The 22,490-nt window shown below is 41.9% G+C and overlaps 1 protein-coding gene across 5 annotated transcripts in view; it reads right to left on the bottom strand.

The window, feature by feature from the left end:
- tln2a (talin 2a) overlaps positions 1-22,490 on the bottom strand; it is a 103,632-nt gene that overhangs the window by 45,303 nt on the left and 35,839 nt on the right. For 3 of the 5 annotated variants that reach the window (XM_010891225.5, XM_010891226.5, XM_020055376.3), the window contains 5 exons: positions 4,358-4,525; positions 3,094-3,191; positions 2,196-2,325; positions 1,499-1,651; positions 313-455 (listed from right to left, as the gene is read on the bottom strand). In XM_010891225.5, the coding sequence (XP_010889527.3) occupies positions 313-455; positions 1,499-1,651; positions 2,196-2,325; positions 3,094-3,191; positions 4,358-4,493 (660 nt within the window). In that variant the 5' untranslated portion in view covers positions 4,494-4,525. Of the gene's footprint in view, positions 1-312; positions 456-1,498; positions 1,652-2,195; positions 2,326-3,093; positions 3,192-4,357; positions 4,526-5,917; positions 6,111-17,912; positions 17,936-22,490 lie in introns of those variants that run through there. The other 2 variants (XM_020055382.3, XM_020055380.3) reach the window with 2 other exon arrangements.

Below are 22,490 nucleotides of genomic sequence, written 5' to 3'. Positions count from 1 at the left end.
CACATTAAAAAGTGCAACACAGGAGTGCATAACCTCTGATTATACTAGGCTAAATGCTAGGGGAATAACACAGATGACTTTTCATCCATCAACTACTTCGTCCTCCATTACAGCATGTTTCTGTGGAAAACGTAACTGCTAATGAAAATGAAGGCATGCACAACAGAGGACATGAAAGAGAACAGGAGGAGAAAGAGAGAGAAGGATATGATAAAAAGGAGAAGAAATAGAAAGAGGACGCAAAAGAGGGAAGATTGAGAGACCCAGAAATGGCAGGTGAGGAGAATAAGGGACAGCAGAGAGGTTTCATACCTGGACGTAGAGCAGGTTGAGCTGGACCGGGTCACGGGAGTCCACATTCTGATCAGAGTAAAAGAACTTCCTCCTGAGCAGCAGAGTCTCTGTCTCCTCTACGCCCTGCTCCCGGAACGTCCTGCTGTGGTCCAGCCAGTTCACTAAACATAAAGACAATTAAACTAATAAATGTACACAGTTTAACATTCTCAATAGAGCTAACCAAAATCCAACTGGGCATAAAAAGGATCACTGCACTACATTCAACACGTTAAATTAGAAAGAGATTACGGAAGATGGCTAGCTACAGTTGAATCGCTGACATGGCCCAGCAAAAAAGGTTTGTTAAAAGGGTAGTCTCAATTCTAAAAAAACACTAAATCCATGTTGGTGTCATTGTTTCACTCTGGGAGGTGGTGATCTTTTCAACAGAGGTTCATCCTGCCTGACATTTGGAGGGATTTGCGGTCCATGGTCTATATGATCGAACACATCACAACCAGACAAATCTATTAACAGATGAGAAATGCACACTTTATTCAGCAAACAGGAAGATAATACAATGACGCAGGATACAGCCTCCAACTAAAATATGAGGTTTCTGGCACCCAAAGCCGCTGAGCATTCAGCCACATGGGTAAACATAAACTGTGAAGAGAGAGAAGCGCAGCAGCTAGAAAACTCAGGTTGATTCTCAAAGTAGCACTTTACAAGATCATTACTAGACTGTACATGAATAATTCCCTCCCTCCGATCAAGCCGTGAATTCCAGCTCTCTGTTTTCAGATGATGTATGCACTTGGCACCTAAACCGAACTATAAGTTGGCCACTCATGATGAAGTACTGCTGGATTGTGTGTTTGTTTTTTCCCTGGGTGAAAAGTATTAAAAAATAATTATCCATTATTTATATCATTATCAAAATGTATTTTCAAAACAGAAAACAGGGCATCATGTTCAAGGAGAACAGATGCAATTAAGGGAATCAATTAAATGACCATATTACTGCTTACTTCATTTGGTTGGTTCATTTGGTTGAAATGATAAACTTGACTGCATGGTTGATTTTTCACATTAGGGCAATTCATCTGGGTTCTGCATCAATGTGTTCCCTGAACCAGTGACAAAGGTGAGCGTAGCCAAAACACAGGCCTTTTGCTCCACTGAGAGATTAGAGCAATAAGACAGGTTAGTCTAAACTCACAGTCATCGTCAGTGTGAAGCTTAGCTTTGAGTTTTTCCATCTTCCTCTCGTCCCGGAGCAGAGTTCTGTCTTTCTTCAATGTGCCCATCCCATCATCCTTCTTCTCCTCCATCACCTCCTGAATCAAAGAGTACTCCTCGTAGTTGGTGATTCCTAAAATCACAGGAAAACACTTTCAGACACAACCTCGGCCCAGTGGCTCTGTTAGGGGAGGTAATAAAACAATATCACCGGAACAATGTTAGGGAAGTCACATAAGAACAAATGGACAATGGCTTTGCATATTCAGGTGAGGTGGGCATGCACAGTCAATATGTAGCGTGTAAATGACAGTTAACAGCATACAAATCAAACATTCAAAGATTCCTTTGAGGATTCTTGGCTACTAGTTGTGAAAGCGGTGGCAAAACAGACCAGGGCAAAACAGAGCTGAAATCAAACGAACTGGTTGGTGGACGCAAAGAATTAGATCTTTCTACTTGATGTGAGGTCCAGAAGGAAAATTCAACAGTGACATCACTGCAACACAGTGGATGGTTAATCCAGTAGGGTAGGATGGAGACGGAAGGAGACTAAATTGTAATCTTTCACCATCAGGGAACTATTCAGTACACTCACATTCACCTTACTATGATCACACATTATCTTTCATGCGACGTGTCATGTTACCACTGTAAGAGTTACCCTGTACATTCACCTATACGACTGCAGATCGTCACTAGCAGCTCTCCCACTGTTTTGGAGTCGTCCACCATGATGGTTTTAACAGCGCCATCCAGCATCTTTATCTTCAAGGGCCTCTGTTTCTTTTTGTATTCAAGGATATCCTGAGAGATGGGGGGGGAGAAAAGGAAGGCAACAGATGAGTGAGAAAGTGAGTCAAATAATCATTGAGTGACTGTGGAGAAAGAGAGCGATCTGAGTCCTTTAAACAACTGAAAGGAGGAGAATGAAGAGAGCAGAAACGTCATTGAACGGTTGCTTGTACCGAAGCCACCACTCTCTCTCATCACACACAGCGATATGAAAAAGGCTTGCCTCTGCACTACATAATCTGTCATTCCAACAGAACTGGTGCCTGGCCCTGCTTTAAAGACAACAATCTAACACACTTGATACGCGTCATCTTTGAGGACTGACTTTAATCAAGGGTGGTAGGCTTTATGTGGGTGTGTCTTGTGTGTCATGCCTGTGTGTTACAGTATGTGTGATCTGTCAAGCTAATTCATCTACACTAAACATCTCATACTCAACACAGACCATCTCCATGGCGACGACTACAAAGAGCCCAATCTACAGTTTAGGCCAGATCTCTAACTCAAACTCTGCTCACCTCCCTGCATCTAGATTAAATACTGCAATACTACAACTACAGATGTGTACATCAACTGAAAATACATGTCCATTATGCTTTATACCCGCCACTCAATATTCCATTAGCTTATATCAACAACAAGCATTGAATCATGTGCATTCTGTCAGTGCGCATGTCTACCACCAGCTGCACCAGAGTATGTGTACATTTCCTAAGTGAATAAAAGGGGATTCTGATCAAGGAAAGGGTCACTTTTGGTATGCTATAGAGTTATTTTTACCCCATTCCGTAGCATGTAATAATCCAGAGATCTCCCTGACTCCAGCCAGATGCCTTTCCTGGGGTCCTCATCAGAAAGGAAGAGACCGTAGTCAGAGGCTGAAAGAAAGAAAACAAGTTGGAGAACGCACAAAACATATAAGAATATTTGATTTTAATGGTACTGACAGATAAAGGAAATTTAATTTACAAATTAAAAATAACTCCTGGTGCACCATTTAGGCTATCATTAGTATAACTCAGAGGGTCATTAGTGTAATGGTCATTAGTGTAGTTATTAGAAGATCATTAGTGTAGTGTAACTCAGGGGTTCAGCCTCATACATAGATCAGGAATTTGATTTGGTTTAGTCTAAAGCATACATGTTTCTGGTAATGTTACAGAACCAATTTACTTGTGGTGCAAACACACCTCCCCATCTGCTACATAGCATTTCACCAAAGACCCCAAGGAAGTAGGCTGGCAGGTTTGAGAACCTTCCAGGGGCAGAGGGCACGCCAGTCCGCCCCACCCCTGCCCCGCCCCTGCCTAACTGTAAACTATCAGGACCTCGTCAAAGGAGACAAAGGCTTGAGAGCAGGAAGTGGGAATAGCTGGAAGAGGAACACAGTGAAATGGCCATGCAATGGGACAAGACAAAGGAGTTGGAGAGGCTCCAGAAGGCCAAGAGAGGGCAACAACTAGCTTTGTTGCTTTCTCTGCCATTGGGCCCCAGAGAAACAGGACCCCAGGAGAGTGAAACACATCAGGTCGGGGAAGTAGGGTGGAGGCTACCAAGACTTAAAGCACCCGTGCCCATTCCTCCACAAACCGCAACCAGGAGGCGGCCCTAGAGATAACCCTGCCTCCACATCACAACGGTTGGTCTGTTAAGTTTGATTACTCCCTCAACTCCTTCCCTAACACACATGGTTTTGTGAATAGAATGCTCTCCAGGGGCGTTAACCATTTGTCCAGGGATCATTCCCAGTGTCCCTCCCCCATTCAGAAATACGAAAGAGACGTACACTGCCGTGAAATTGTGGGTAAAGAGAAAAACACGAAGGCTGGGGAAAGTTAAGGTAAGGGAGGAAAAACGCTAAATGAAGAGGGCATAGACAAATACATTGGCAGAATATTAAATCGCACATAGTCAGAGGCTCCAGGATATTTAGCGCCAGAACTTATTTCAATTAAATGGCAGACACAACGCAGATCCAGTGCCAAAGTTAAGGGGATCTGAACTGGGCCCCAGTCTCCTGAATGTGCATGTGTGGAGACTGTACCTTGGCCGGTCTGGGCCTCCGGGACCCTCTCTCTGATGATCCGACAGGCGTCGTAGACTGCTGTGGATGGCTCAAACTGCATGGTCTTCACCACGTTGCACTGGCGGACACAGATCTTCAGCGACAGGGCCACCATCTTGGCAGGCTGTGCAGAGGTTGCCTCAACACCTGGAAGGATTAAAGGCGGGCTGGATTTAAGACCTGCACCTACATATGAAGCAAAGACATGGGTCTGGAGTCGTTCTCTCACCACACACACCCTGCATTCATTACACACAGAATTACTGTGATTTCGAACCAGTGACAAATTCACAAGTTTTCAGCTACGGTCCATCTGTTGCCTGAGAGGGGAAACTAACGGAGATGTCGGTCTGGATTCAAATAATTTGAGAAGAACACTGCCGTCTGTCTGCTTCTGAGCTGAGCGGGTAGACTGAGCAGCCGCTAAGACAACTTAGAACACGTTCATATATAACCCAGTCCCAGACAAACAGAAATATGATGTTCAGAGAGAACATCTACTGTGTATATATCTCCTGTATTACTCAGTGTCAGACAAGGAAAAGCTACTGCAACTGGTTGATTAAAAATCACAAAGGGATCAAGGCTGTAATCTATAGGTCCCCACAGAGTAAGGCTCTGGTTGCCTACCTGAAGTGCAACCCCTAGGATTACCCATAACATGAAGTAAGGATATCACTTTCTAACAATCTATGCCAACATTGGTATCCCAAAAACAGAGAATCTCACAGGTATAAAAGTTCAGAGGGAGAGAGGTGCCTTATCCATCAGGGTGACCTGTCAAACAGACTTGGTTCTGCTGGGAAACAGGGCCTCTTTCAGGGCTGGTGGATCAGAGGTTAGCAAGGCCATGGTGGAAGCACACAGTTACTGACCCCTTCTGCTGCTGTTAACTGCTCATCTCAATACCACCTTACACTGCAATGTGCCCTCTGGCCTTGCTTGTGGACCCGGGTAAACGGTCTGCTCTGTGGGACTCAAGTGCATAGTTTAATATGAATGTGGGAAAAAAGGCCAACCGATGTAAGTGGTTCTGTTCATAAGAATCCTAACTGCAGGCATACAAAACTAGCTTGCCTTGAAGCGATCAAGAAATATCGATGTATAATGACAGTATCAGCAGTAAATACTGTCATGGGTGTTGGTATCTATGAAACAATTGTAAAATAGGAAGACAAACATTTACTTGACACGTGCAAAATGTCAGGTGCAAACAAGCTTCAGACATTCAGAATAGCCATAAACCTGGAGAAAGGCTACATAACCACAGAGCATTAGACTAAAGGCAGAACAAGGCTATAAGGTTGTCAATTTAACTAACAATGATTTGTCAACATGATAGTGTTGACAGACCTACGGCTAAGTCAATAACCTCTCATTATGTAATGGTTACAGTCCTATAGCATCTGGTATACTGTCAGTTCAGTACATGCTGAAAGAAAAACAATATTCATAAGTGTATATTTTACCAGCAGGACAGTAAGGACTAGAGAGGACTCTATCACAAGTGAACCAACAGCACGCAGGCTAGGCATTTACCTCAGGCTCAAAAAGAATGCAAAGTTGTTTGAAGATCTTTGAAGTCTGGCAGATTTCACACGTCAGGTTTGCCTGTGAACCGTTCTTAGCCTAGAGAAAAAACACTTGACTCCTATATTCACTTGTAACTGAAACATGCATCTCCTTCTTAAGGTGCCAGAGTGAGCCTAAGAAATTCAATAAAATGGAATCAAACATTAGAACAGACATTCAATTTCACTGCTGAATTATACCAATTGTTGTGGATTAAAAGAAGCTACGTTATCCATTGTAACCATTAGTCTCACTTGGACACACTGTAAAATCAGGGACAATGTGGATGGTAGGGGCCACCAAAAAATCGGGATGAATTACAACAGGCAACAGGGGCTGCAGACCTATGTCCATTTTAATCTATCCCATAATATTTATCTGAACTACATGAAGAATATCTGCAGGGACAGTTGCTGTAGCCGTCAACAACAAAACATTGTAAGAAAAACAACAACAACGTGAATTCCACAGGGGTGATGGACAGAAGAAAAGGGCAAAGACAGAAGGTAGATGAAACAGAGAGAGGAAGAGAGCAAGTGACACAGTGCCATGAGTGTCCAGTCAGATTTTTTGCATCATTCTGGCAAAGAATGTTATCAGATCTTCAACACAAACAAAATATTAGATAATAAGAAACATGAGTGAGCAAACAGTTATGCAACACACAATACCGGTGTTTCGGTGTGAAAATAACCTGTAGACTCAAATTATTTTAGCAACAATGACTGCAAAAAAATTTGGTGAATTCCTGGATGTATTTATACACTGCACATGGAGGGATTTTGGCAGGGTGGCCCCTCCTTGGAAAATTCACTACTGTCCCAAACTTTCTCCATTTGGACAAAAGGGCTCTGAATGTGGGTCAGATGGAACCCCAGAGCCGAAAAACCGCTATATAACCCTTTCCAGACTGACATGTATCAATAACTGTTTTCCAGAGGTGTTAAGGAATTCCTGTTGATTGTGGCATGTGGCTTTGGAACCTTTGAGCTGACAAAAAAAAAAGAGAGAGAGAGACCCTAGAAACATGTAGGTCAAAGGAAGAGTGTGTGATGAATGTACGGCTATCCCCAGGCCTGGATGCTGTATGTAATATGGTACACAATCCAATGGTCTACAATCCAATGAGACTGAAGGACCATTGGGAATGAGATTCAATATACAAACAGAAAACACCAATGTGGCCACAAAAACAATACTGTGTGTGTGTCTCCAAATCATATGACACTGTACCAGCTGTACAACCACACACTGGCCCACATGGTCTCCATTTAATACAATAATGGTTTGAATAGAAACACATGATCTAGCTCACATCTGAACAGGTTTCATCCAGCAAGAATATAATCCCAAATGCTATGTTCAATCCCAAATAACACAAATTAGCTTTGGGAGAATTATGTGATAAAAAGAATAATAAATAAAGCAATAAACATCTGGTTTGAAGTGGACAGTGAGAGACACAGCATCCTTCCCAATTGTGTTGCTGGTGAACTGTAGCTAAAGTGCTAATGTATTCCTGGAACATGTAGCAAATTATTATCCGTCCATTTTGCATGGAGCTTCTGTGAATAACAAACAGGTAAGTGATGTCAGTCAGACGCATCTCCTCCATACAGCCAGACCCACATAAATTACTACAGAAACATAAGTACATGAGCTTCTCAGACTAAACAGGATGGGCTATGTTAGTTTGATGGAGTGTCTGGACACAGGCGTACTTGGGTTTGTGTAGAATCTTGTAAAATAAATACCAAAGGGTGCTTAGTGGCCAAGGGCTTTAGTGCCTGGGTACTACACCAAACCCACTACAAAAATAAAAACACAATTTCAGAAGGTGGGTGGTGTGTATGCCTTATCTTGTATAAAAATGTCATGCTGTTGGAGCCTGGGGGAGAAGTTGGAGCTCGGCCATGTATTCAAACACTGTTGACATGATTCATATTTAACCTCTGCCTGTTAGCGGTGTGTCTATATTCAAGACTGACTAACTTAATTTTTTTTGCCCATGTGAATGTTCCGCACACGGTTCGGATGGAAATTAATTACAAACCTGTTGAAATGGTGAGAAAGGGAAACACTTTAGCACCACACATGACATTATGTCCTTGAGCAGGGTGTCCTGAATGTCGAGTGGATTCACACTGCTACCAGACTGACCCAGCTGTTGAACATCCTAACACGATGCAACTGTTGGGTAGTTAGGTAGATTACCACTCCAATTGGGTTGACAAAGGTGAAGAAATCTGACAGGCCACCGAGACTAAGGACAACTTCCTGGGATTCAAAAGGCAGGCAGCCAGAAAACTGGACACTCGTGCTTCAGACTTGAGTCTGGTCAGATGCCAATCAACCAGGCAACCAGACTGAAGTGATGCTCACGGAATGACAAGTAGTGTGAGCCAGTGAATGTCTACGATGGAGTTGTGGCAGACCCGTGTGGTCATGGAGGCTTGTCACCCATTATGGAATACCTCACCCCACATCAAGACAACGTTCGGCGATATCAGATGGACGCAGCACTAAGACCGGCCTCAGGATGACAGGGAATCTGGCTGTTAAAGACTAAGCTCATCTGGCTTCAACTACCACTATTGGCGAGGACATTCTCACCTGCACTGTTAAGGCCAGGTTACAATTACACTACAAACACCTGATGGTGTTCTGAGAGAGCAGAGTGGTGGTGCTTAATTGGATGAGGGCTGTTCATTGGATTGCTAGATGGAGCTGGCCATTTCTGTTAAATAATCAGTCCCATATTCTACACATGAAATGCCCATTATTGGCACAAGCTTGCAATACTGATATTCAGAAGTCTTAGATATATTCAGAGACTAGAAGAATGTGGTCTCAAGATTATCGGTCTACATAAATCAAGGGCGAAATAGCTAGCTGCTAGTCAGCAGTCATGGGGAGCCTTAACATGTGGAGGAGGAACAATGCTTCCATAATAGTCCCGATATTTTGTCCTGAGACGCCAGGGAACCTGTGTTACTAAGCAACATCACCATACACAGATGTAAGGTTTCACCCAGAAAGGAGACTGACATTCACAGACCTGCTGAAGGGCAAACAGAAGGCCACAGACAGAACACTCCAGCCTCTAATCTTCTGAACCCTTGGTCCCTGGAAGCTTCATGTAGTGCAAGATGCCTGCAGGCACATCTACCTGTAGGATCAGCTTAGCCATAACCAGTCATGCCCAAAGACTCACTCTAACCCTACTATTCCTTGCTCATCTTACTACCTGCAACCTGATAGCTACTGACAGCCCACCTCTCCAACATGTCCGTTCAGTGATGGGTTGCTACGGTTACACAAACTGCTGTCAGTAGCCTTTGCCATGACATTTCCCAACCTGAAAGAGAAGGGAAATGCCTGTGTAGTACGCGCACACAGCATTACACAATATACCTTAACTGCAACAGCTGAAGACTGATAAGTTGATCATTCACTTTTTCTAGTGGAGACCGTAGAACCATGTCAAAACTGGTAAGGCAGTCAACTCGAAGCAGTGAATGACTACATTATATCCGTTATTATGTAAAACATGATTTAAGAGAAAACCCCCATAGAGCACCATGAGGTCACTTACACGCCTCTCCACCCACTACAGAAAGAGCATAATGCAGAGGAGGAACATTATCAAAGCCAGCTATGATGCAGGGTGAGGTAGGTAATTTCCTAAGGCCTTTTTGAGTACTTTTTGAGTACTGCTACATCTGTTCCACCTGCTGCTTCTGAAATGCTCAGATGGAGTTGATAATATAGTTACCATGTTGACTTTAAACTTTTTTTTAAAGGACATCAATAACACAAAGCAAAAGACACCAGGCATGAATTTCAGGTCCAAGAACCAGCAGTGCAACAATGGTGAGGCAGAGCAGATATGACAGCAACACCTGCACCCACTGATCCTAGAGCTCCTGAAACATGTTCTCTAAGACAGAACTGCTGCTAACTAAACAGACACAACCCCCAACCTCAACATCCCCACCCCCCCCCACACACACACACGCGCAGACACACACACACACACACACGCGCAGACACACACACACGCGCAGACACACACACACGCGCAGACACACACACACGCGCAGACACACACACACACGCGCGCAGAAACACACTCTTGATTCACCCGTGTGAAATCCTCTTCACACTCCGATACATCTCTAATGGAAGCACCAAGAGCTGAAGCACTGGATGAGCCCAGTTCAGAAGTGAGTCATTACACAGACCGTAATATGGTTCTGGGTGGGTGTTTGTGCAGGCTGCCTCTGCCTGCCTGAGCACAAGCATTATTTCTATACAGCACAGCTTACTCTGGCATGCATCCCAAGTGGCATACGATCCCTTACTTAATGCACTACTTTCAAGCAGAGGGCATAGGCTGATGTTTGGGACGTCGAAAGAATCAACAGCAAACAGAGATTCCGAGGATGCTGCAGACCTTCTACAGAAATGTGGGCACTACTGCAGGAATATAAAAGAACAATTGATTTTGCAAAAGAAACATACCGGTCTGTTTTGCAGACAAGAGAGTGTAGGTGGGATGTAGGCTACTTTAGTGCTCCAAAGCTGTAGGTGGACATTAAATTCCAATTATTAATGCTGCAATACATATCCTACATACAGTTCTGTTTAAACACTATTCAACCATTCACTGCATTATTATATACACAATTTGAGTGTATACTAGCAGCTTGTCATGCCATGATCAAACAACTGCTCCTGGAAAAAAAAAAAAGAAAAAAGCATATTGACAAGATTTAAATACTCTGAGATGCATCTGGCTCCAATCAAGCTTTTCACATTAAAGATAGTTCAGAGTAAGATATTTTTTCACTGCAATCAGCTGGCAGCAGCTCCAAACAAACTTAAATATGTGCACAACAGTTTACGTTCATTATACATACATGTCTATCAAAAATAAGCATATTCAACAGTAACAGGCTTAGTTTGTCAAAAGAATATATCCATTTTGTTATAAAATAGCAACCCCCCAAACATAGAAACATTTACAAAAACAGATCATCCCTAATTTTAAGAGTAGGCCTATGGATTTTGCTTTCAGCGAATTGATGAATTGGAAATAAATTCCACACGTATATCTTGCCATGGAACTGTTAATAATATTTCATTGTGGAGTTTAGTCGGATACCCCCATTCCACAGATGTCGCGAGCAAGTTAGACAACCCTACCTCTTCTGTGTAGAAAAGTTGTAGAAATGGGCATGTGCCAGTGGCATGTGTCGTCAAAAGCTTAGAACACAACAGACTCTGACACACAGACCGCTGAGCGAGCAGTATATTATAAAGCAATATGTCTTGGTGAGAATAGACCCATTTCAAGTCTGACTTCACGTCAAACCTGATGGAGGTTGCTCTGACGTGATGAGTTGTTGCTTCAGTTCTCCATTTGCAGTTATCCCATTCAACAGGTATGTCCCTAATTGTTGTCCTTGCCACACACAGCCGCTGTGTCTCCTTAAGCATTTTACAATATTGATAAAGCCTCAAGGATGAAACATCTTCTCTTGGTTAGCTTACCTTTCATCACCTTACACGATTTTTCATGAAATGTTTGGATGTCAGCCTCATTGGATTATTCTTAGTTATGGTTTTGAGTTTGAGCCCTTTAATCTCAGACAATTTTCTTCTTCACTAATGGCCCAGTTGTGATGACATCAAGAATTGGGAAAATGGGCTAAAAACAAATAAAAGTACAAAGCAGTATTACCTAGCTAGCAATTGGTGTAAAACTGTTCCACGCCCAATGTTGAACTCCTACACCAAAAGCTCATTCATCAGTTAACACATCCCTTTTATTTCACATCACGTATAACTGTCTGGCTAAACTAGCGAACCAAGAGAGAACTTCCACCGACACTTGTCACCGCATATCTGTTTAGTCAGCTAGGACAATCATGTTAGCTTCTATGACACTGTCAAACTTCAGATGTAGATGGAAATATATAAAAATTATACAACAAGAGAGTATAAATCCAAGAAGTAAGAATTGTTACTACGTTTTTTCTTTGATAAATGCAGTCTATAAGGTGGTGCGCCATTACTTGTTAGTGCCCCTTGGGTTCAATCAGTGGGCTTCAGTAATCTTCGTAGACCTCCTCCAGCACATGGAGTCACATAAACACTTCATCCCTTGAGCTGCATGGCTTCCATCCTGATGCTGGGAAATCAATACCTTGTCGTGGACTAGATGGGCACACATAATCTTCCTGGTCATGACCCCATTCAAGCCTCATCACTGGGAACACGTGGGACACATTCCATCTACAAACTCAATTTCCGGAAGACTTCGGCTCTAGTTCCAGAAGGCTTCACTCTGATTGGCATTGTTCCCAGGACTGACAGGTGCAGGTGCGGGCCACTGGGTTTCTGTCCGGGCTAAGAGTTGACCGTGATGCCCTGTGGAATGCAGAATGGCCTCAATGGCATGGCGGTGCCTGGAAATCAGGTGACTTACAAAAGCTCGAATGCCAGCCAGCTGCTGCTAGGGCACTGGCCTAGTGGCCTCTCACCCAGACCTAGCCAACAACCCCAGCTATGCCAGTAACCTGAAAGCCACAAGCAAGACGACAGCTGCCTGTGCGTGCGTGCTTGTGTGAGGGAGTGCGCTTGACGTGTCAAAGTGTCATTGTTTCGGATCATTACTGAGTAAGTAGAGGGTGTGGTTTGCAGGTCCCACAGAACTGTAGGGTATATTGTACATTTGCATACACATGATAAATCAATTCTGATTAAGGCAGCAGGCTGAGGATGAACATGCTTTGCTGAACTAAATCCTTTTAAGGTCAAAACAAATGTAATCATACACTAAAATAATCATACAGCCTAGGGATGTCTCACCGACTTACTGTTGCCTGTGCCATGAGCTTTCTTTAATGGGCATATCCTACATATGTATATGTAAATATTTATGAACAAGATAAGTTAAGATATGCCTTAAAACAAAAAGTATCCAACACGTCATCAGCAGATTTGAACTTACAACACCTGCAGCACTGTTAGCTTTCTCAAGCGTAGGTCGGAGGGCTGTCAGACCGGGTTGCGTTTCCTGAGGTATGAAAGGAAAACTAAGCACATACAAACAACATATTACAAATCCAGCTCAACATACTGTAGGTTTAAACAAGAAACCAGGCAAGCCTACTTCAGCCAGCCTGCAACAGAGAGTGTTGCCATCTCAAGATTCGAACCAGGGTCACCCATGTGAAAGGCTGATTTGTTAACCACTACACCACGGAGCTGTATATTTGCCGGGTGTCAGTATAGCCTCTTGTCTCTATCCTGAACAAATCCTCTATTGCCACTGGCAGTTTTAAGAGTTAATTGGCCATTCGTGAATGACATTGATACAGTTAAACTGACTAGTTTACCTCCACCACAAATAGTGTCTATGTATGGCATTTGCCACTGGCCGTTTAAACAGCGTATTAGCCAATAATAAACTTTACCGGTATCTACTAACTTACTGGAATAATCATAAGAATTGAGCAATTGCTAGTGAGTCTGCCAAAGCTATTTCATTTCATGGCATAAGAACGTATTTTATTCCTTTCATGGCAAAACAACATACAAACCCAATTCCAAAAAAGTTGGGACACTGTACAATTGTGAATAAAAACAGAATGCAATGATGTGGAAGTTTCAAATTTCTATATTTTATTTAGAATACAACATAGATGACATATCAAATGTTTAAACTGAGAAAATGTATCACTTAAAGGGGAAAATAAAGTTGATTTTAAATTTCATGGCATCAACACATCTCAAAAAAGTTGGGACAAGGCCATGTTTACCACTGTGTGGCATCCCCTCTTTTTATAACAGACTGCAAACATCTGGGGACTGAGGAGACAAGTTGCTTAAGTTTATGAATAAGAATGTTGTCCCATTCTTGTCTAATACAGGCTTCTAGTTGTTCAACTGTCTTAGGTCTTCTTTGTCGCACCTTCCTCTTTATGATGCACCAAATGTTTTCTATGGGTGAAAGATCTGGACTGCAGCCTGGCCATTTCAGTACCCAGATCATTCTTCTATGCAGCCATGACATTGTAATTGATGCAGTATGTGGTCTGACATTGTCATGTTGGAATATGCAAGGTTCCTTCCCTGAATGAGACGACGTCTGGATGGGAACATATGTTGTTCTAGAACTTGGATATAACTGTCAGCATTGATGGTGCCTTTCCAGATGTGTAGGCTGCCCATGCCACACGCACTCATGCAACCCCATACCATCAGAGATGCAGGCTTCTGAACTGAGCGCTGATAACAACTTGGGTTGTCCTTGTCCTCTTTAGTCCGGATGACATGGCGTCCCAGTTTTCCAAAATGAACTTCAGATTTTGATTCGTCTGACCACAGAACACTTTTCCACTTTGCCACAGTCCATTTTAAATGATCCTTGGCCCAGAGAAAACGCCTGCGCTTCTGGATCCGGTTTATATATGGCTTCTTTTTTGACCTATAGAGTTTTAGCCGGCAACGGCGAATGGCACGGTGGATTGTGTTCACCGACAATGTTTTCTGAAAGTATTCCTGAGCCCATGTTGTGATTTCCATTACAGTATCATTCCTGTATGTGATGCAGTGCCGTCTGAGGGCCCGAAGATCACGGGCATCCAGTATGGTTCTCCAGCCTTGACCCTTATGCACAGAGATTGTTTCAGATTCTCTGAATCTTTGGATGATATTATGCACTGTAGATTATGATAACTTCAAACTCTTTGCAATTTTTCTCTGAGAAACTCCTTTCTGATATTGCTCCACTATTTTTCGCTGCAGCATTGGGGGAATTGGTGATCCACTGCACATCTTGACTTCTGAGAGACACTGCCACTCTGAGAGGCTCTTTTTATACCCAATTGACATAAGTTGCAAATTGGTCCTCCAGCTGTTCCTTATCTGTACATTTAACTTTTTCGGTCTCTTATTGCTACCTGTCCCAACTTTCTGGAATGTGTAGCTCTCATGAAATCCAAAATGAGCCAATATTTGGCATGACATTACAAAATGTCTCACTTTCAACATTCAATATGTTATCTATATTCTATTGTGAATTAAATGTAAGTTTGAGATTTGTAAATTATTCCATTCCTTTTTTACTCACAATTTGTACAGTGTCCCAACTTTTTTGGAATCAGGTTTGTACTTTTTTCTTTCATTTCTTTCATTAATAAACGTTGTTGCTCTCAATAGATTCGAACTGAGGTCTTCCACATGAAAGGCACTGTCTTTAACCACTACACCACGGCATTACACATTTCAGCAGTCACAAGTCTCCATTGAGGATTGTATTAAACTGCCTAACATTTTCTTAAGTTTACCTCCACCATAGGGTCTATGAACTGTATTGCTTTTGACACTGGCTGTTTTAACAGCTAATTAGCCAGTAATAGGCTTACTAGTATCTACTAACTTCCTAGAAATAATCATAAGAATTGAGCAATTGCTAGCGAGACTGAAGATGACCTTTTCCATGCCAGAAACAGTTGCAAGAAAATGTATAATTTCCGCTAAGGCTTACTATAACGTAACTACTGTATATTAAGCCAGCAAATGTGTTTGTCTATCCTGAACCAAAACGCATGTACGGATGCGTACTTGTAAAATCCACCAGAAACAGTCGCAATACAACCGTAAACTGTTTTATTTCAGGCTTACTATAAAAATGTCGATACGAATGGTTTTAGCCAGCAAAGTTTGTCTATACGGAATTAACTCATTACGTGTACTTCGCTTCGCCTGCAAGGAGATACGAACTCGGGACCTATAGTTCACGAGTCTGCTTCTCTAACCACTATGCTATTTAACAAGGGGTAGTCAGTCAGTCAGTCACTCAGTGAGAGACATTCACTCTTCTTGGCTGGCTCCGCTCACACGGTCCGGCAAAAAACAAACAAGTTTGTTATTCACAGACTGCATCTTTAAAAGCAATGCTCAATTTATCTTCATAAGAGAGCATGCAAACCCACGATAAGCTCCAGCATGGGAATCTGATCGCAGTGCAACTAATTGTATAACACAGAACACTTGTAAGCAGCTACTAGGAGTTCCATTTCCCCTGTCTAGGGAAATTTGCCAGAACATATGCTTCCAACACTGAATGTCAACATGATGAATACCTAATAGAGAAGTAATACAATTATGCCAAAGCATCACGCAAGCTAAGATTTTCTTTTTTATCAGCGTTATGGACATAACACATACTTAGGGTTAAGACAGCAGCATGCAAACCTTTCTGTTCCAGGGACTACGAAAAAAAGAACCTATCAGCTTCTACATTATACTATCACATTTTGATTACATGTTGTTTTTTATTCTTTTAAAATTGCACAGATAAATATAATAGCGATAAATATGAAATCAACCATAAACTGGGCAACCACAACCTCTCCCAAGTGAGATATTTGCCCATGGTGAGTATGCCGTGGCAAAGAACCCATGAACATCTTTCACAGCCAGACCTGACAGATATCAGAGTGTAAGATTTAATTACGTACCTATGAAGAGTTTTAGAAAAAAAAAAAAAGATTTGCTTCCATTATGGTAATGTTTCAAAATGTCGTCCATTAGCCCAGAGAGATGTTCACCTTGGGAAAGGTCTAAGTTCTTGACCCATAATCCTTCAAACCTCAAATCAACAAATGCCAGCCAAAAATAAGTTACCTACTGACAGTTGCTCTTCTTTCTAGAATGGCATGAAACACATTACACACTACATATTCTCTTACACTGCTGAAAATAACCAGTTTTACACAATCACCAGGACCCTCCCACTACCCTTCCACCCACATATACAGAAAACGTAAAACCTTTTGTCACTTTCTACAATTATTGGTTAATAGAAGGTCATGTTGTACTAGTCAGACATTTGAAAAACCTCCGACGTGGTTTAACAACCCGGAAAAGAAAAGAATAATGCATGAGATGGAATTCAATACAATCACCATACTAGGCAAAAATGACACTAGTTTCAGAAATAATTACAGCTACAGTAAGGTGGTGTTGAAGTGTGACAATAATTGGCGAAAACTGTCCCACTCCCAGCACCCTCCAACAACTAAAAGTAATCATTGTACTCATCTCTGAGATCCTTGACTTCGGTAATTGTGGAAACTCCCTATTATCAGCAGCCCACTCCAAATTCCTTCTATACCTGTCCTCCAACACTGGAAGTGGGTACATGCACTCTTCTGAAATGTGATGACTGACAATTGAATCTCAGGAAATCATGGGAAAAGAAATGTGGTGTAAGAAAAGTTAGCAAAAATTTTGCTAACCATCTGAAGACTCAACATATGCATTGTTAGTATTAAATACTCAGACGCTATAATGGGTACAAGGATGGTTGTAATCAGACAGAAGTGAGGACAAAACCCAGCGGAAATACAATCAATCTTCTAAAATATACACTCACCTAAAGGATTATTAGGAAAACTGCATTAATGAGAAATTGAACAGTTTATCTAATCAACCAATCACATGGCAGTTGCTTCAATGCATTTCGGGGTGTGGTCCTGGTCAAGACAATCTCCTGAACTCCAAACTGAATGTCAGAATGGAAAAGGTGATTTAAGCAATTTTAAACGTGGCATGGTTGTTGGTGCCAGACGGGCCGGTCTGAGTATTTCAGTACAAAGAATGGTGTGAAAAGGGAAAAACATCCGGTATGCGGCAGTCCTGTGGGCGAAAATGCCTTGTTGATGCTAGAGGTCAGAGGAGAATGGGCCGACTGATTCAAGCTGATAGAAGAGCAACTTTGACTGAAATAACCACTCGTTACAACCGAGGTATGCAACAAAGCATTTGTGTAGCCACAACACGCACAACCTTGAGGCGGATGGGCTACAACAGCAGAAGACCCCACTGGGTACCACTCATCTCCACTACAAATAGGAAAAAGAGGCAACAATTTGCACAAGCTCACCAAAATTGGACAGTTGAAGACTGGAAGAATGTTGCTGGGTCTGAGGAGTCTCGATTTCTGTTGAGACATTCAGATGGTAGAGTCAGAATTTGGCGTAAACAGAATGAGAACATGGATCCATCATACCTTGTTACCACTGTGCAGGCTGCTGGTGGTGGTGTAATGGTGTGGGGGATGTTTTCTTGGCACACTTTAGGCCCCTTAGTGCCAATTGGGCATCATTTAAATGCCACGGCCTACCTGAGCATTGTTTCTGACCATGTCCAGCCCTTTATGACCACCATGTACCCATCCTCTGATGGCTACTTCCAGCAGGATAATGCACCATGTCACAAAGCTCGAATCATTTCAAATTGGTTTCTTGAACATGACAATGAGTTCACTGTATTGAAATGGCCGCCACTGTCACCAGATCTCAACCCAATAGAGCATCTTTAGGATGTGGTGGAACGGGAGCTTCGTGCCCTGGATGTGCATCCCACAAATCTCCATCAACTGCATGATGCTATCCTATCAATATGGGCCAACATTTCTAAAGAATGCTTTCAGCACCTTGTTGAATCAATGCCACGTAGAATTAAGGCAGTTCTGAAGGCGAAATGGGGTCAAACACAGTATTAGTATGGTGTTCCTAATAATCCTTTAGGTGAGTGTATGTTGATTAAGGGTTTAACCATATACAGCATATCTTAAATTAGAAAGATGCTGCTTCTGTTGAATATTTTAACCTTTGTTCGACTCCATAAGCTCCAACTGCCATTAATTTAGTGGCTAATGTTGAATAAAGCCATCTCACAATATAGTATTGCAATATATTGTAATATTTATTTTCTCTGCAACATATCTGCAATTTGAAAACTGGATTCTGGTTGGGTTATTTGGAGGGGAGGAAGACAGACGTGTCTGCTGTGTGCTGAAATGCAGTCTACTGCAACAGGAATAGTATTGCCTAGGTCTCCCAGAACTAACAGCTTGTTTAAAATGAAATTGCCACAGCAATGTAATTTAACATTCAACCCAATCCCAACCCATCCGATCAATATCTCTAAAATGTTATTTTTATTATCAAATCAGATCAATTAGTTATTGCACCCCTAGGACAAACTGTCTTCTTAATTTATGTATGACAAATTATGAGGAAACACATTGTCGTAATAATATAACGTAGGTTTATATGCGTAAGGTAGGCTATTTAATGCAAATCAAAAACCTGTATGCCATCTGTTTTAATACAAGGAACCAAATGGGCATAATAGGAACACAAGTGATTAACAGTAAAAAAATATATAAATAAATAGAAAATGTCATTCTTTGACAACAATTTTAAAATACAATAACAATTATTTGGTTATTTTCATTTCCATTTTGTTCAGGAGAGGTTATTTTTATGCATGTGAACCTTTTAAAAATACATGCAACAAAATTGATACTGCCAAATAAATGATCAGTGTATAACAATTTCAGCTTCAAATAAATAAGAACTTTTATTGGAAAATTAGTTATATTTGCCTGACATACTAAGCAACTGTTTATGTAGCAACTGTGTGGTGTGAGCATTAGCCCATGAAACCCATCTTTTCATTGGGTAACAAATTATATTAAACAATCAATTAAAAACACACACACACACACATTATGTTTTATAGCAAATTTGTAAATTTACTGGTATTAGCACTTGGACATCCACAACTTAAACAAATTGGATTAGCTTAATATAAAAAGTTGCATGGATGTAACAAGCACATAAACGGATAAGCCAAAAATGTGTGACCACCTGCCTAATATGCAGCTGGTCCTCCTTGTGCCGGTCAAAACAGTGCCGACCCACTGAGGCATGGAGTCTATAACACCCCTGAAGGTGTCCTGTGGTATCTGGCACCAAGACATTAGCAGCAGATCCTTCAAGTCCTGTAAGTTGTGAGGTGGGGACTCCATGGATCGGACACATTTGTCCAGCACATCCAACAGATGCTCGATTGGATTGAGATCTAGGGAATTTTGAGGCCAGGGCAACACCTCTCTCTTCATCATGTTCCTCAAACCATTCCCAAATTTGTGCAGTGTGGCAGGGCATATTATCCGGCTGAAAGCGGCCACTGATCTCAGGGAATTCCATTGCCATGAAGGGATGTACCTGGTCTGCAGAAATGTTTAAGTATGTGGAACGTGTCAAATTGACGTCCATATGCCCGGACCCAAGTTTTCCCAGCAGGACATTGCCCAGAGCATCACACACCCACCCTGGGCTTGCCATCACTTCCCTAGGTAAACAGCGCACACGTACACAGCCATCCACATGATGAAAAACAAAAACGGGACTCATCGGACCAGGTGACCTTCCACTGCTCCACGGTCCAGTTTCCCCATCATACATGCTCATTGTATGCGCTCTGGATGGTGGACAGGGGTCATCATGGACACTGACCAGTCTGCAGCTACACAGCCCCATACGCAGCAGGGTGTGATAAAGAGTGTTGCAAAACAGTCCTCCCTTAACCATCATTAAAATTGTCTGTGACTTGTGCCTCAGTAAACATTCTGTCGGCACAAACCAGACAGGATAGCAATTGTTGCCCTTGCGCATCGATAAATGTCCTTCCAAGTACTAAACAGCATTTCCAAAAACATCAGCAAATGAGGGATTACAATAACAAAACTCTTCATTATTTTTCTCAGGGAACATACAACTAATAAACAAGTTAATAACAGTAATTAGGTGGCAGCATTACCACCCCAGACAGCACACATCCCAGCGCCTCTGCCGGCTCATGCAGCTGACAGGGAGGGGGGGAAAAACTGCGTACCAGTCACACAGGAATGTCCTGAATTTGGCAGGTGCTACTATATTAATTTTTTCACACAATGTGGCAAGCCCGAATAATATATACAATGTGGCAAGCTGTGTTGAACCCACTAGGCGCAATCATTTTTACATTACGAGGTATCTTTATTAGCAATTATAGGGAAATAACTAAGAAAAACTCCAAAGTTAGTTAGTGCTTTCCTGTAATTGAAAATTCAAATAATCTAGCAATATCGATTCACAGGGCTACCTTGACCTCACGTTGCAATCTTATGTTGCCTAATTTGTTATTTAAAGAAGCAGCTATGGCAATGAAGAAAAGTGGAATGCTTTATAAGACAAATGGATGCACAAAAACCCAAAACACACAATGAAATATGTTGGATCAGCAGCCAAATTAACATACATACGAGGTTGTTAGACGGCGGTGCCATACGGGGATGTTAGACGGCGGCGCCTCTTCAAATTTGCTTCTCTTTGAATGCATTTTAGCTCTGGTCGCGCACAGTGAGAAACCACGATTTAACTTCAGTAAGAATGTTAGATATCAGCAAGACGTTTGTGACGGTAGGCTGCTTTTCTGTCAACATAGTTGTTCATGAGGTAGACAGCTAGCTAGGTAATTTAGCTAGCTACATAGTGGACATAGTTAGTCTGTTGAACCTCCCACAGATATTATAGCAAAGTGCAAATTCAATCAGAAGTTGTTGGACAACAGCAACTTTGCTTTGTGGTTGAAATATGTTGAAGAGAAAGAAAACTAAGCCCACTGCGTTTTTGCAAGTCTTTCAAACTTGGCTCCTTCATGGGAATTTTATCTGTGGAATTCCATATGAAGCGTGAAAGACAAAAACGCTACGAAAAGCCTCCAACAAATGCCCAGCATTTTCCCGTTGTTTTTGGTCGTATCACCAATGACCGCACCGGGAAGTACGCCCAGTAACATTAATGTTAGCAGTAGGCTAACTGCTCTAACAACAGTGGGTACTTCAGTCGAATAGGTGTCCTTACGTATTTTTTGCGTGGGGTGTTGTGAAATTGCTCGTAAATTTTATTCGTAGTGGCATAGTCTTAAATTTAACATAATGAAACCTGCAGATACCCTGTGTTGGAGTCCCTGCGATTGCAAAATCCCCTTAACAGCCTGGGGCCCCAAGCATTTGCCTACCTGTCCACAAGCTACAGTCTGGTTCTGTGGACCTGAATCTACAACGTGTGTGGTGTGCAGTGCAATAAGTCATATTTTGGAAATTATAGGAAAATGACCAGCATATCGCAACTCAGCAGTTCATGTGTGCATATTGAACCATAGGGGGCATTCTGAACGGTTCGATAACACAGTGTACCATAGCATTCAGAGTATATACACTGCTCAAAAAAATTAAGGGAACATGTAATCCTCACAGTATAACACCAAGTGAATTAAATCCCAATTTTTTTTATTTGAGGCTATGAGTGTCAATTTTAAAAGATTCTCCCCCAAACCCATTTTCATATCAGAGGACCCCACATGGGGTCAGGACCCCTAGCTTGGAAACCTCTGCATTAAGAGGAAATAGGTAGGTCATGATTTTTTTCTTTTTTTTTCTTTTACTTCTGCTAATCCATATTGCATTTTTTGCATTAGTTATTTGCAGCAGATTGATGTGTAGAACTGACCAAATAATAGAACTGAATACTACTTTCACCAGAGAAAACATTTCAGTGGTTCGAGAAGACCTAAGTTCTAAGCAATCAATAGGAAAAACAAGCACATAACATTTACACCTTAGTTC

Source organism: Esox lucius, chromosome 2 (genome assembly GCF_011004845.1).
Source record: "Esox lucius isolate fEsoLuc1 chromosome 2, fEsoLuc1.pri, whole genome shotgun sequence".
NCBI lineage: Eukaryota > Metazoa > Chordata > Actinopteri > Esociformes > Esocidae > Esox > Esox lucius.
The sequence above is the reverse complement of the archived record's forward strand: the minus strand, read 5'-3'. Positions and strand labels throughout refer to the sequence as shown.